Source organism: Molothrus ater, chromosome 1, assembly GCF_012460135.2.
Source record: "Molothrus ater isolate BHLD 08-10-18 breed brown headed cowbird chromosome 1, BPBGC_Mater_1.1, whole genome shotgun sequence".
Classification (NCBI taxonomy): Eukaryota; Metazoa; Chordata; class Aves; order Passeriformes; family Icteridae; genus Molothrus; species Molothrus ater.
In genome coordinates, this window is record NC_050478.2 from 27,540,759 (window position 1) to 27,555,563 (window position 14,805).

General features: G+C 35.4%; 1 protein-coding gene across 4 annotated transcripts in view; it reads left to right on the forward strand.

Moving 5' to 3' along the window:
• The window catches only part of PHF14 (PHD finger protein 14), a 162,248-nt gene that overhangs the window by 36,592 nt on the left and 110,851 nt on the right, over positions 1-14,805 (forward strand). For all 4 annotated transcript variants that reach the window (XM_036402062.2, XM_036402071.2, XM_036402080.1 and 1 more), the window contains 5 exons: positions 1,750-2,020; positions 2,595-2,701; positions 4,041-4,136; positions 5,677-5,780; positions 7,191-7,322. In XM_036402062.2, coding sequence (XP_036257955.1) covers positions 1,750-2,020; positions 2,595-2,701; positions 4,041-4,136; positions 5,677-5,780; positions 7,191-7,322 — 710 coding nt within the window. The remainder of the gene's footprint in view (positions 1-1,749; positions 2,021-2,594; positions 2,702-4,040; positions 4,137-5,676; positions 5,781-7,190; positions 7,323-14,805) is intronic.

A 14,805-nucleotide genomic window follows, 5' to 3' on the forward strand; every position in this document is an offset into this window, starting at 1 on the left:
AGATGCTGTAAATAATGGAAATAATTTATGGGAGAGGACTATCTGCTTTTTTTTCTGAAGTGAGAATTATAGCATAATGATAAGAAAATATTGTTTCATATTATCAAACTTGTTATTTAAAAAAATATTGCCTTTCCAGTTCTTCAGAAATCTTTGATAGGAGAATATTAATTTAAAATTATCTGTGCTGTTGGGAATGAGCATGAGCAAATTCATATTGTAGAATTGTGAATAAAAGATTTTTGGAATATTGAACTTCATGTAGCATGATTTAAAACTGGCTTCATAATGCTTGCTGAATATACTCGGCTCTCAGTTATGTGAAATGCACCTGTGTAGTGGAGACATTACAATAATATGAACACTGCCCAATATAATGGTAAGTGCTGGTTGTGCAATATCAGTTTGGATCCAGCAGGGCATATTAGCTCTGTTTTCGTGCATGTATTAAGCAGTGCTGATAATGCTGATAAGTTCCCAGCATTTCCCTTTCTCTCTCCTCTTTTCCCCAAACCAAGACCCTGCAATTTTTTAATCTAAAGTATTTAGATTAAATTTTTTGAAACTGAAGAATGACTGCTGAAAACTGCAGGTGCAGTTACTTGACATGGTGTCATAGGCACCTTGATACAAGTATGACTACTTGCATATGTTTTGTACAACCTCATGTTTTCACTCTTGATGGCTTTGGTGTTGTACAGCAGTGGCTGTAGGTTGTCTGCTGGATGTGGGTCCAAGAAAAAAGCCATTGGGGTCAGAGCTGGCCTGTAAGTTATATTTGCCTTGTTTCTTGGTCATTAATGTTCAAGGTAATGTGTTAAACTGTCTGCAGTACTACCTCCAGTGATCCTGTTTGAAATCAGAGATGTTCCTTAACCATAGTGTGTATGTATATACACACCTTTTGCTTTTGTCACAGGAGTATCTTACACCATATGGTGGGGCGGTCACATTAGTTTAGTTTCTTCTTTGTGCAGGAAAGTAAACAGCTTCTAACTGATAGTCAGCTGGAGTTTTGCCTCTGAAGGTTTGTGTGTTGATGTCAGTTTCTGCCAGAATTGCCACTTCATAGAGTTCCCTCAAGACAGCATTTTCCAACTGTCAGTAACAGCTTGATCTTCTGGGGTAGATCTCCCAGATGGTCACAAATATACAGATGTCATCAACAATATATATTGTGAGCTTCTCTTGTCTGCTTCACTTCTGTTGGGTTGTGTTCTTGACAAATTATAATCAGCATGTTTAACATTTATAAAGAGAAGTGGCATTGGGAAAGGAATTCTTACAAAAGTATGTCAAATATGCTACGAATGCTCTTCATCAACTTTTGTTGCTCACATAAATATCAATTTAATGTGTATCTTAATGCATATGTGTTAGGTCAACCAAAGCTTCTACCAGTTGTGAGTTTTCACAGTCCTATCAAATTATCATTATTAGAAGGGGTTGTCTCAAAGACAGCAGTCATCTGTTGCTTTCATCAATGGGGAATTCTCATCAAGAAATGTGTACACAACTCCAAAACTCGAGTGAAAGGAGAATGTCGTTTGTGTATGCACTTTGAAGTAAAATGGAATGTCTGTATCAACGTCTTTTCTTGAGTTGTAGAGCTCCGGAGTGAAAATGGCATTGGTTAGATTGTGCAACACTTAAAATGAAAATAAAATGCAGATGTGTTCCAAATTATAACTCAAAATGAATTTTGAATCGTTCCTTGGTGTTTTTAATTGGTGGAATTCTTCCTTGCAGGCTCGAATCAATGCCAGGCTCCAGCAGTACCGTGCCAAGGCGGAGCTGGCGCGCACCACCCGGCCGCAGGCCTGGGTTCCCAGGGAAAAGCTGCCGCGGCCGCTGACCAGCAGCGCTTCGGCCATTCGGAAACTCATGCGCAAGGCCGAGCTGATGGGAATCAGCACAGACATTTTCCCAGTGGATACTTCAGATACAAGTTCCAGTGTTGATGGAAGAAGAAAACATAAACAACCAGCTCTCACTGCTGACTTTGTGAATTATTACCTTGGTAAGGGTGAAAATAGCTTATTGTTCTCAATAAAAAGGTACCACTTTGCTGGATTGTACTATGCTATTTCATTGGCTTTTTTATTTTCGTTGTATTTAATTGTTTATAGCAGATAAAGATGGATTATGACTTCATTTTAGGTCAGGTATATTATTGCTTGGAGTCTCTGTTTACACAAAAAGCTTTTTTTTTTTAAAGACACTTCAGAAAAGAATAAAATCTTTTACATATAAACAGGAGACTGAACTGTCTTTAAGAAGGGAGTAGGTAACTTCTGGTATAATATTTTTTCCTTAAATTCTCCTCCATTTCTATGTGGAATAGCATGACTTTTTGACTGTTTGCTGGATGGTGATCAAAATTCATTATTTAAACAGCTACGATGTTTATGCAGCAAAATACAAATATTAGGACTGTTCAGTCTACTCAGTGTGTGTATTAAACCTCTAGGCCATAGCTTTGTGTCTTAGTATTGTTACAGTTTTTTACTTTAGATTGCATCACTTTTTTTAGTGCATAAAACTTGAAAATGTATATTCAAGAGTAGGAAATAATGCCATTTTCTTTTAAATAGAGAGAAATATGCGCATGATTCAAATCCAGGAGAATATGGCTGAACAGAAAAACATCAAAGATAAGTTAGAAAATGAGCAAGAAAAGCTTCATGTGGAGTATAATAAGGTAAAGAAAAAGGGGTGATAGACCCTTGTACCATTTTAGTATTGCTGCTATTAACTTTGATAGAATTTTCCTTTCCATGGAAAAAATTCGGAGAAAAATGTAAGATGCAAACTATTGATCTTTTAAAAGTAATATTTAAACACTTATTTTTTCTTTTAAAAATATTCAGTAGTCTGTCTTCTCCCATACAAATAATACCAATTTCTAAGATGTGATATCTTGACTGGACCCAAGTTCTTTAACTGACCCTACTGAGAGTTCCAGTAACAAATTGCACATGGATCTGTTTGAACCTGCATGATTCTCTGCTTGTAGCCCCACTTGATAACTGGCAATCTGTGATACTCAAGAGTGTTATTTATTTATTTATGTCAACTACAACTCCAGTTGGCCTTAGGTTTAATGACTTGACTAATTTTTCAGACAGAAATAATCAGTATTCACACCTCCACAGTGTCCTCTGCATGCTTTTTAGGGTATAACAAATTTGATGCCCATAAATTATGGCTTTGCTTCCCTAAAGTGTTGCTAATGTAATTTTTTATAAACTCATCATTATGATTAAAAAAAGAAATTTTTGCATTTTTACAAAATAATTATTTATTTTAATATTAAGTTATTTTGAAACAAAGATATAGTATACCTTTTGTGACATGCTGCAGTTCTTGCTGAATTCAACAGCCTATTAAGTTATAGTTAATGACTATATATTAATAGTTAATGACTTATATTAATTCCTAAACTGTTTGGTGTGTATTTTAAGTGAGAACATATGGAAAATGTAACAGCAGATCCTTGTGAACTGCTCAGGGATGATAAAGGGAAACAAAATTGTGTCTGGGGATTTTAAACAAATCACAGTTACCTCCCAAAATACACAACCTAACAGTTACTTCCAGAAGAAAGAGAAACCTTTTTTTTTTGCTTACAGCCTTTACTTTTAAATCTTCTCTTTCTGTGAGTGTGGCAAAAGAAAGTTTTGATTCGTTTATATGTTCACTTGTTACAATATTGCTGCCTAAGTAGTGTGGACATCACATATAAGATATTCCTGTATTTTAGTTTTGCTTTCCATTTGATTTTATTAAATCTTATTTCCATGCTGAAATACTTCAGTACTTTACAAAACAAGTGGTTGCTCTGGATTCTTGTTTTACTTCTGTTAAATTAATGAATGGTTCTACTGATCTCAGTTATATTGATGTGAGTTTCATTGTTTTTCTAATTCCACAATAAATTAATGCACCCTTGGTAAGTAAGAGGCTGAGTAAATTTTATTTAAAAACACTTAATAGATTTTCATTCCTGTTGCCTATTTTTTTTTCCTTTAATTTTTCAGCTGTGTGAGTCCTTGGAAGAGCTACAAAATATGAATGGAAAACTGCGAAATGAAGGGCAAGGAATTTGGGCACTGCTGGGTAGAATCATTGGACAGGTTGGTTGGTTCCTTGCCCCCCTTAACAGAAAAAAACAGCAACAGCAGAACAGGTTTTCCAAGAATAGGGCTTTTAGTTTCTGCCACTTCTATGGCCAAATAAATTTATTTGGTTTGATCAGACCCAGGCTTTACTGAGGGGATAATGCTTCCTGATGGAAGTACCTAGACTTCTGCAAACCACCTACTAGGAACATGTAGCCTAATTCTGTTGTTGTAATAGTGTGCTTGTTTGCAAAATTCTTTCATTTGGTAAAAGTGATTGACCTGTCATTTGTGATGAACCTTAGCATGAAGCATGAGTTAATCCTACTGTTTTTGTCTCCAGTTGTCTTTATTTGCTGTAGGCTTCAAATAATAAGTTAACTCTTGATGGCTTTTATGAGATAAAAATCCTTTTAAGTGCAGTGTATATGTAATGATGTGTAACTAGGCAGGGGAAAATATTTTGATCAAATGAATAGAGATATCTAGGACAACAGAAGATATGGGTTACTTCCTTTTGACAGCAATTATCTTTGTTCCCATTGATACAGGAAAAAAGAGAAGTGAAGATTTTTGCAGTGTTTTCATATATATTTATGTCAGAGATATTAAATGTCAATAGACATTTTGGATTTGAGGGGGAGATTGCAATGATTTCCAGTTATGATTTAAGATTGAAGAAACTATTCACTCTGGAAATGCAGACATACAATTATTCACAATTTTAGTACACCCTTTGTTGCTGTTGAGTTTGTGCTGCTGTTCCAAAAACAAACCTTACACTTTCTTTATGCAGTAATAGTTCCTAAGATATGCAACCTTTTACTAGTTCCGTTTGTCTGCCTGCCTCTCCTACTTGCAAAGAAGAATTCTTGTATAACATATCTTTTAAACCAAGATTATTTTTCCTTCCTTTGAGTAAGTATTCGCAAATATAGTTCCTGATGCAAATGTTACTCAATTTGAAAAAAAAGGAAAGAAAAGCTGAGCAGAATTCATTTACACAGCTTGCATGACATTTTTTCCAGTTGGTTGAACAGATGCAGACCCATGGGGCTGCTGAGAAACGACTTTGATAGATGGTTGCTGTCTGAGAAGCCAGCACACTGCAGATAGTAGAAACCCAACAAGGGTCTCATCTGCTTTGTGAAGAGCTTGGTCCAATAAGATAATTTTTCTAATTAACCTGTCGAGCACCAGTGTAGCTGTGATGCTGGGGAAAATAAACTGCCTCAGTATTCTGCAACTTTCAGCAATCTGCCATTGCTTGTTTCCGCTTCCTAAAGAAATGCATCCTTGTCCATTCCTATATTGGAAGCTTGAAGAAAAATTTTAAAAGCTAGTCTTTCTGTATGTTTCTTACTGACTTGAAAACATGACTGTAAGACTACTTTATATTACAGAATCATAGTGGGATAAAATGTGTAGTCTGTAAAATAGTTAGCTAAGCAATCTCCTACTTGTTATGTGTCTTGTTCTTCGTGCATTGAGATGAGAGGAATATTCTTTAAAAGTGTCAAGACTCATGTGTATTGCATTTCTTCAAATCCAATAGAAATTGAACATACCAGCAATTCTACGGGCTCCTAAGGAAAGGAAACCGAGTAAAAAGGAAGGAGGAGCACAAAAGGCATCTACACTTCCGGCAGTACTTTATAGGCAAGTAATTAAATTTTGACAGCATAGATACATTATCTAGTAATTTATAGTTTCAGAGAAGTGTTCTGAGGAAATTGTTTACTTCAGTTTTTAATTAAAAAATGCTTTAAAGTTGTTGACACATTTTTACTTATTTTTGAAGGCTAAGTTGAATAGTAGTCAATTCTTCACCCTATCACACATGAGTGAAGTTTGGGTGTTTTTGCTAATTTGAAAGCAGTGTTTTAAGAACAAAACTGTCTCCTTGCATCTGAAGTAGAAGAGTCCTTTGTTTTTTTTGATGTGAAAACTACCTGCACTTTGTTCTTTGAATGCAGTCATTTGAGTGGATGGTTTTGAGAACAGTGATGATGCTGTTCAGTCACGATTCCTGGATGCACAAAACACTTGTCCATGTAAGAATTCTCACTTTTTGCTTGTGCTAAATTTCCCTACTTCTATTTTTTTATTAATTCCCAAGGTTATGAAATGTATTGACTTACTCTGTTGTAGCTTTTTTCCTCCTCCATAAGCTGTGAAGCTACTGACTGGGTTTTTATTAAATGTAATAGGATCCCAGACTGTGACTGTGCAAAATACACACACGTCATCTAGGTTCTTCTTTTCTCACCACAGCTGAGGAGTGACATGGTCTATTGCTTATCTAGAGAGCAGCAGCCAGACATCCAGCCACAGCAAGTAGTGTCTTGCCCAGCTAGAAGGCTAAGGGGAAGAGGATGATTTTTACACAAGCAAAAGTTAATTTTTGTGCTGCATGAGGTAGAAATCTTGAAAATGTGGCAGTGGGCTGAGGATTTGGCAATTTTGATGTACACAAATAATTGGAGTCATGCTTCACCAATTCTGTTTCATTCAAATGCACTCAGTTCCTCCCATGTTGTAGTACAATCAATGAACACCTATCTTTTCAAAATAAGTAAAATTTCAATTACACTAAAATAATAAGAAAAAGGAAGTGTAATTTCTAATGAGTAACATTGTCCAGCATAGCAGCAGCACAGACCTGTTTCAAGGTGGTTACCTGCATAAGTGTGTGATTGATTATCAAGATTTGTACTAGCAGCGTAATTTTCTGTTTAAGCATGTGTTGTATTTTTTTTCACTTGCCACTGGTACATTTTGCTGAAGTATTGAGTGATTACTAACTTATTAGAAGTCCTCAAAAATTTAATTGAAAGCCATTTTTTGCTAACTCTGACTAGTAGCCTTTTATGGTTTTACTGTACATAGGTAGAAGCTCCTTAAAAAAACTCCTCCAAAATTTATCCAAAAAGTAATTATGCACTTAAATGATAAATTCAAATTGAAGTTGCCATGTGATTGTATTAAAAGTGGGGAATGTGCTGAGGTGTATAGTTAGTTCTTTATGAGTATGTAATTACAATGTTTTTCTGCTGCGTGCATGAAAAGTTGTGGAATTTGCAAGAAGAACCATGATCAACACCTGCTGCTACTGTGTGACACTTGCAAACTTCATTATCATCTTGGTTGCCTGGATCCACCTCTTACAAGGATGCCAAGGAAGACCAAGAACAGTTACTGGTAAGAACACAGTTAATGTGCTGTCCTGTGCTGTCTCTGTACTGAAAGTAGGATGTAAATGTGAACACACTTGCAAATTCTGAGTGGATTACACATTGCTTTAATACTGTTTGAGCAGGTTTTTTTTATTTTTTCAGGTTATTAGCAGTGATGTTTCAAGGTTAAAAAAAAGAAGTTATAAAGATTTTCTCATTATTAGCCACTGTGTAAAAATAGGCTATAGCTGTAATTTTCTTGGGTTTTGAATTCATCTATGATTTTATTACTGCAGTATAATAGCAGTAGAAAATTATAGGCTAATACTTTTGGGAAATGAAAAACTTGGTTTTCTGTTTATGGTAAGGCTCAGATAAGCAACTCTCTGTTGAGATTTTCAGGCAAATACTGGTAATATTTTTAAATAAACTTGTAAGTAGCTCTCTTTATTGCACTATGGGAAGTATTGTCTTTACTGCTGTCTTAGGACTCAAATGTACAATGATAGATGTTCATAACTGTACTTACTGCAGTTACAGTTCTATGAATTAAAGTTCTTTCATGCTTGTGGAGCAGAACAAAAGCTAAGTTGTGCAGTGGAGAAATGATAAGGTGGCAGAGGTTCTGATTTCCAAACTGTCATAAAATTAGCTTGCTCTGCTCTGTAGTGTTAGCAGTCTGCATGTTTAAACTCCTCTGAAATGTGATACAGCAAATTCAGAAACAGTTTGTAGCTGGCAAGAAGTTAGAGTACAGCATCTCGAGGAGTCATTCACCACTTTGTCTGAATGTTAAGGTACAAAGTCAGAAAAGTACAAGAATTTCTTCTAAAACAGTAAAACTATTTTAACAGAAAAAGAGTAGTTTCTGTTTTTCTTCATATATCTCTAAATTTTCTGTTAAAGAACTTGCACAAAATATTTACTTCAGCCATCTTTTTGGCTAGTTTTGAAGATTGTGTGCAGAACAAGATGGCCAGTACATGAAATGGGAGGCCTCTCTTTTGTATATCTTATTGTTACAAAACCTGGATTTACCTCAGTAAATTTGCTTAGCAAATTAATAGAGATTTCATTTAAAAGATGAAAATTTCAGAAAGGTTTTCACCAACTAATACTTTCCTGAAGCTAATTTTCTTTTAATTATTTAATGTATTGTGTTGTTAGACTTTTGATCTCTTTAGTCAAATTTGCCAAGTAGTTATTTTATGTGGAAGCTTTTTTTATATTTTAAATTTTTAGATAGCTTCTTCATTTACACAGGAGATTTGATTTTTATTCTGCTTTTTAACAAAGTTGAAAAAGCTCACTAAAAGCTATCAGTCCAAAAGATGTAAGACTAATTCTCAGTAGGTGTTAAAGGAAGGATAGGTCAGGTTAGGTAGTAAAGCTCTTTCATTTCAAAGCTATAACTTAGCTTTTTTGTAAATTTCATGCTTCAGTTATATCTCAGATCACAAACTTGGCTTTTACTTCTAATTAGCTCAGGCATATTCTGGAGTGTGAGATGATAGCAGACAAATTGAGCTGCATTGATTGCATTCTTTTGATCATTGAACATTCCTTTATGTATTCTTTTCAGGATCAGTGGAGAGCACATAGAACAGACCCTTAATCCAAGTTTGAGTTCAGCAGGTTTTTCCTCCCCTGCTGTTTTGAATACAATTTTTATCTTTTGATTAAGATATGAAGGAAAGGACATATATTTTTTAGATGAGGGCCATGTATTTTCAGATATTTGTATAGGATGTAATAGGAACATAGCAGAAAAATAAAATTGGTGTAGTGGGAAATTCCGTGAAACACTAGGCAGGTTGAAAGACTTTATTTAAATAAAGAGTGGTTAAAAACATTGAGTTTAGTTCTTTTTTAAAATAGTAATCAAGAATCAATTGTTTCTTTGTATTTTCCTTTCTGTTCCATTATCACTGCTAATAATTTACTCAGAATAGCTAACTTGAGCCCTTGCAAAAGTTTTTATGATTAGAGTCATGTACTTTACCAATTTATGTTTATTTAAACAATGAGTATTCTATCAGCTTCACCTTTTATATTGTGTATGAGAATGTCAGGTAATACAGGTTATGTGTGTGATGTTACATAGACTAATTTGTAGTTGTAGTTTTTATCTATTTCATGCTCAGCATTTAATAGTTTAAATTGCAGTTTACCAAAAAGGGTTTTGAAATTGTTAAATTAAATCCAATACTATATGTTTATAGTAAGAGAAAAAACTTAAACATATCATGTATTTAAAAGCTAATTTGTTGAAGAAAGCACAAATTATATTTTGTTATCTCAGTGTTAAATTTAAAATGAGTTAACAGTTTTAGTCTTAGTGAAATCATAGTAAGAATTTAGACCTGGTGAGAACCAGTGTTTCATGGCTTACTAGTTTAACTGGTTTGAAACACTTAACACTAAGAATTTTTCGTGTTCGGAGGCGTAACAGTTTTCTTCAAGGTAACAGTTATAACTTCTTGCACTAGTTCATCCCATAGTAATTTCAAAGCCTGTCCTCATTTCAGATGGATTTGAGATGAAGAACATAGAAACTATTTCATATAATAGTACATTAAAGTATTAATTTATGCCTGTTTTGATGCTTTGCTTTCAAAGTAGAATCATAGAATATCCTGAGTTGGAAGAATTGAGTCCAATTCCTAGATCAGATTTTTTAACCATACAATGAAAGGCTGTGGTTTCCTTCCATTTAAAAATTTGCAATTTTCAGTTTCTTAGAAATTCCATTCCTTAAACAATTGAATATTTTTTTGATTAGCATGTTATCATAATGCTAAGTCTTATCATTCTTGCTGACAACTAGTGTGTTTTTATACTCCTGGCCATTCTGGATGTATTTTCCTGGTAGAGAATGATCTTAACTGGTACTAAAGCAATGCACAAGTGTTGGCAGACAAAATAATGAATCAAAATCTAATTGTAAAATACTTGGCAGCTACTAACAAGGATTAGCTTCTTCTATTGGAATGAGATTGCTGAAAAAAAAGTGATAACTTCTGGTAGCATATGAAATAGTGGGGACTGAGATGGACAAAACAAGGACTAATGGTTGTATTAAGGTTGGTTAGTTTTATTTTTGCTCTAGAAGGCCAAGTTATTTTAGTGGTGACTGCTGTGGGGAATATTGGCCACAGGACAGAATGAGCTGTAGAGTTCCTGACCAGTAGTTCCATGAACACTCAGGCAGTATCTGGACATTCATTCATATCCCTGACTTCATTCATTCAGTATTGATCCAGCACCTCTTCATCCTGAGTCACTGGATAATGATATAAAATTATTAACTCGTATAAAGTTAATAATTTTATATGATAATTTTTTTACATTTTACATGCATTTAATATAATATACATTTTTACATGCATTTAATGTAATGTACATTTTTATGTATTGTCACTTGTCCTAATTGAAGGATGTTTAGGTTGCTGCAAATGGCAAATTTTCTTTTTTTTTTTAAACTCTGTAACTTTACACTCTGTAAGGTGCTCTTTGAAGCTTTTTGATAACTGTATTAGGTTCATATAAACTGCTTTTATCTCCAGAGTAAAAGGAGCCCTATCTTTTTTCCACCTCCACTACATCATTTACATGTGTAATTAATAGAGCCTAGGTGTCATCTTGAAGCTGTGGTCCATGTTTCTTGAGTTCAAAATGACTTAATTCTTTGTAAACATTGTGAGAGGTGATTGGTCAGAGAGCGTGTCTGGGAGACCAGTGTCTTCCTTTTGAAAAAAAGCCCTGCTTGTTTTCATTTTTAAACACAAGGACAGAATTGTTTTCTGGAAGCACTGTAGTGGTATTTGCTAAGCAATTTGAATACACTCTTTCCCAACTCACTGCTACTGAGTTAAGATGTTTGTGAAGTGGGAAGTTATCTCTGATTCTTATACCAAGTTAGATTAAAGACACAACAAAATCACCCAATTTCTTTTTTCTTCTGTAGGTTGTTAGTGTTTAATCAGAGTTTCTGTATGATTAACAGATTTCAAATCAGTACTAAGAGTTCTTGATGGAACAAACTTCCAGTAATTTTAGCAGTAGGCACATTTTAGAAGTAGGCATATTATTGCCTGCTCGTGATTTTCCCTGTGGGTCTAGATTAGGCAAGTCTAGACTAAAAGCAAAACAAAACCTGGGTACTGAAAGTTGAATCTTTGGCACCATTTCTCCTGCTGTTTTGTTTATGCTGCATAGCAATGCTTGCTAATTTGGAGGTAGGCAAAGATTGTTGCAGTAGTTCTAAAGGTGACCTGCTGTGACAGGTTCTCTGTTCACTGCTTGTCCTTGAAGAGCTGAAAGTAAGTGAGCATGACTGTGGCACAGCCAAAAAGAAGTCATGTGGCTGTTTTCTATTACTATATTGGGATTAAACAGCAGAATGGGAAGAGTACTTTAAGTTCAAGAGCCGTGTTGAAATAAACTATAAGAAGAGCTGAAAAGAGATTGTTTCCAAGTCAGAGGAGTGTGTATCTGTAATAGCATTTCTGTGGCTCTGTGGGAGCTAACAGACAAACTGCTCTGTCTGTTTTGTAATAGGGATGATGAGACACGGTTGACTATAACAGTAGAGCCTGTTCTGGTAAATCAAGAGGTTGCTTGTAAGTTCATGTTTATACTCCTTTCCCCCTTTACCTTTGATATAGTTGTTATATGAAGTTTTGTTATGTGATTCACACAACACCCTCACTTCCATCATAGTATGATTTTGCTTTTCTTTTCTAGATGTAGGCTTTTTGTAATTTTGATTGCTTTTCATTTTTGACTGCTTTCACACTTGCACAACCTGTTTCAGAGCAAGCTTGTTCATAAAAACAGAATTTAGGTAACTTGAATGCAGTACCTCATCTTTTGGTCAAGATGTTTCATGTCTTCCTCAGTAACATAAAAGTTACAATGCTTCACATATATATTTAAATAGGATAATAGTGAAACTTCAGGATTTTAGTGATCTGCATGGGTATTTTTTGTAAAACTGTCTGAACCTAGGTTCAGAAAAATGGTGTCTTTCCCTTGTAATAACAGAGATAAAGAAGGGCAGTTGTTTAAATCATACCGGCAGAGTGGTAGATCCAAGAAACTGGATTCCCCACTCCAAACACTGTTGTAAAACCCTATGACTATTTGTTTCTCCTATAACAGTGTCATTTTAATGTAGCTCTTAAGTTATGGAGGCTTTTCTATAATTTATACATGGGACATATTTTTACCAAAATAAATGCTTTTTAAGAACAGCTCATAGAATTTTTGAATATTTTCATAGATATTGATTACGATTGCATAAGCAGATCATAGTAATTATTTTCAATTGAGCTTTTCAGTACATAAATTAATCACATGACTGATGCTGCAGTGTTATGGAGGGCCATGCTCTCTGATGCTTACTAACTAGAAATTCACCTTAAAGCTGTGGGTTGGACAGGTTTAAGAACAATGCATCCATCTTATGGAAATAAAGAAACTCAAAGTAACTTCTAGCTAAGCAGGCATGAAAGATTTGGAGAGAATATTATTACTTAAAGCTTCACTCTCCTTCATCATTGGAATGCCTTTCTCCATAAAATCTTAAAGTGATATGAGTTTGGTTTATGTGCCCTTATTTACTTGAGTGCATGTGGATACATATTTGTGTGTGTATATTCACACAAATTTTGTAAACATATAACCGTAAAAAGTGGCATTGTGAAAGCTATTGTCCCTTATATTTTTCTATATTCTAGTGTCTTAAGGCCTAGAGGTGTTAACAAGTACTGTCTGTGTAGCAAACTGAGGCTTGTAAAGAGGAGTGTGCTCATTTTATCAAGCAAAGAGAACAAAACTCCAAGTAAGCTACTCCCTTTTCTCCCACCCCTCCTGATAATGGAGGAGCAATGGGGAGAGATTTACTAAAGCAAATAATAACCATGGCAGTATTAAATGCAAAAGGTGTATGAGAGAGAGAGAGAGGGTTTTTCACACAAAAGGGTATTCACCTGTGGGAGCAAAAATAATGTTTCCCAAAAATAGTGCTGCTGAACAAAGGCTTTAGGCTGAGAAGAGCCCTTGCAGCTTAGCCTTCCCCTGCCCCAGTGTGAAGAAAGGAGCAAGGAGCTAGGCTGAAACTCAGAAGCCAGATCCCTGGCATCGTGCTTCCCATTGGTTTTCCCAGAGCGCTGTGCTCGGCTGTGTTTGGCAGCGTTTCCCCAGCTTGACTCAGTCCCGGCACTGGCACCACTGGCACTGCCAGCTCTGGCTGGGTTTTTGGCCTCTGTCCAGCTGTTTCTGCAGCATCAGCTCAGGTGAGGGTTTGGGATGCAAAGGGGACCAGCAATGGTGGAGAGAGGGCTGGGGCCAGCTCATGCCAGCACCTTCTCTCTGGAGAGATCCAAGCAAGATGGCAAATTATCACTTTTTGGTGCTCGGCTCTTGCTGCCGAACCCACGCCCCCAGTGATGATGTGCATGGTGTGGAATTAAACAGTGCTGAAAACTCCATCCCCCTTTTCTCTGTAACCAGAGCAAGGAGGAAGAATACAGGACTATATTTTTGTATGCTGGCCCCAGACTGTTTGAAAAGGATATAAACTGTGTTCCTTTGGCTTTTCATAAAAGCTTTGGCTTTTCATAAATACTCCATGCTTACATGAGACGGGGGAGAAACTGTTACCTTTCCTGCAATCTACCCTGTTCCTCTGCTTTTCTAGACCAGCAAATATTTCAAGTACTTTCATGTGTCTTATTCACCCTGTATTAAGTTCTTCTGAGACAAGAGGTGATGAATGTTTTTAACTTTACAATGTAGTCACAATTATCTAAAATTTACATATGGAAAAGTTAAAGGAGAAAGTTCTTGAGTTAGTCAGATTGCACTGATCTGTTACCCAGTCCATGACTAGATTCATTCTATTCTGACTTGATAGCCACTGGTCTGTGTAGCAAACCATGGTGACTCCTGGTGTCTTTTGGTGTAGCTAGGAGAGATCTGCTTGGATTATTTTGATGAACTAGAAAACATGGAAGATTGATGGACATGATATTGTGTTAGCCCTCACTGAAGTTCACAGAACTATTCCTGTTGAATGTGTAAATTGCAACAAATAGACTCAAACACAACATGTGTATCTGACTTTGTGCTTTTGTTTATACAGGATGGATATGCCTTCTTGTTGCAAATGTGTATTAAAATTTAAATTCAAATAATTAAATACATGGGGTTTTTGTTTTGTCTCCTTCCAAAGCAAATTTGCTTTATCATTTAGATAATTTTAATGTGCTAATCCCTGTTAATGCCAATTAATAGCACAACATTATGTTGATTTTTTTTTGGTTGGTATTATTAAAAAAAAATGTTTGATAGGAGAACAGTGGTGAATTGGACTTTATTTGAATGGACTTGTAGTTTTTTGAATTGGAAGTGTAGTGTGAGAAGTAATTGAAACTGGCTCTTCCAGTGAGTGTAATGTTTATGTTTTCATTACCATACTTTTACTGAACATCCTCATTTATGAC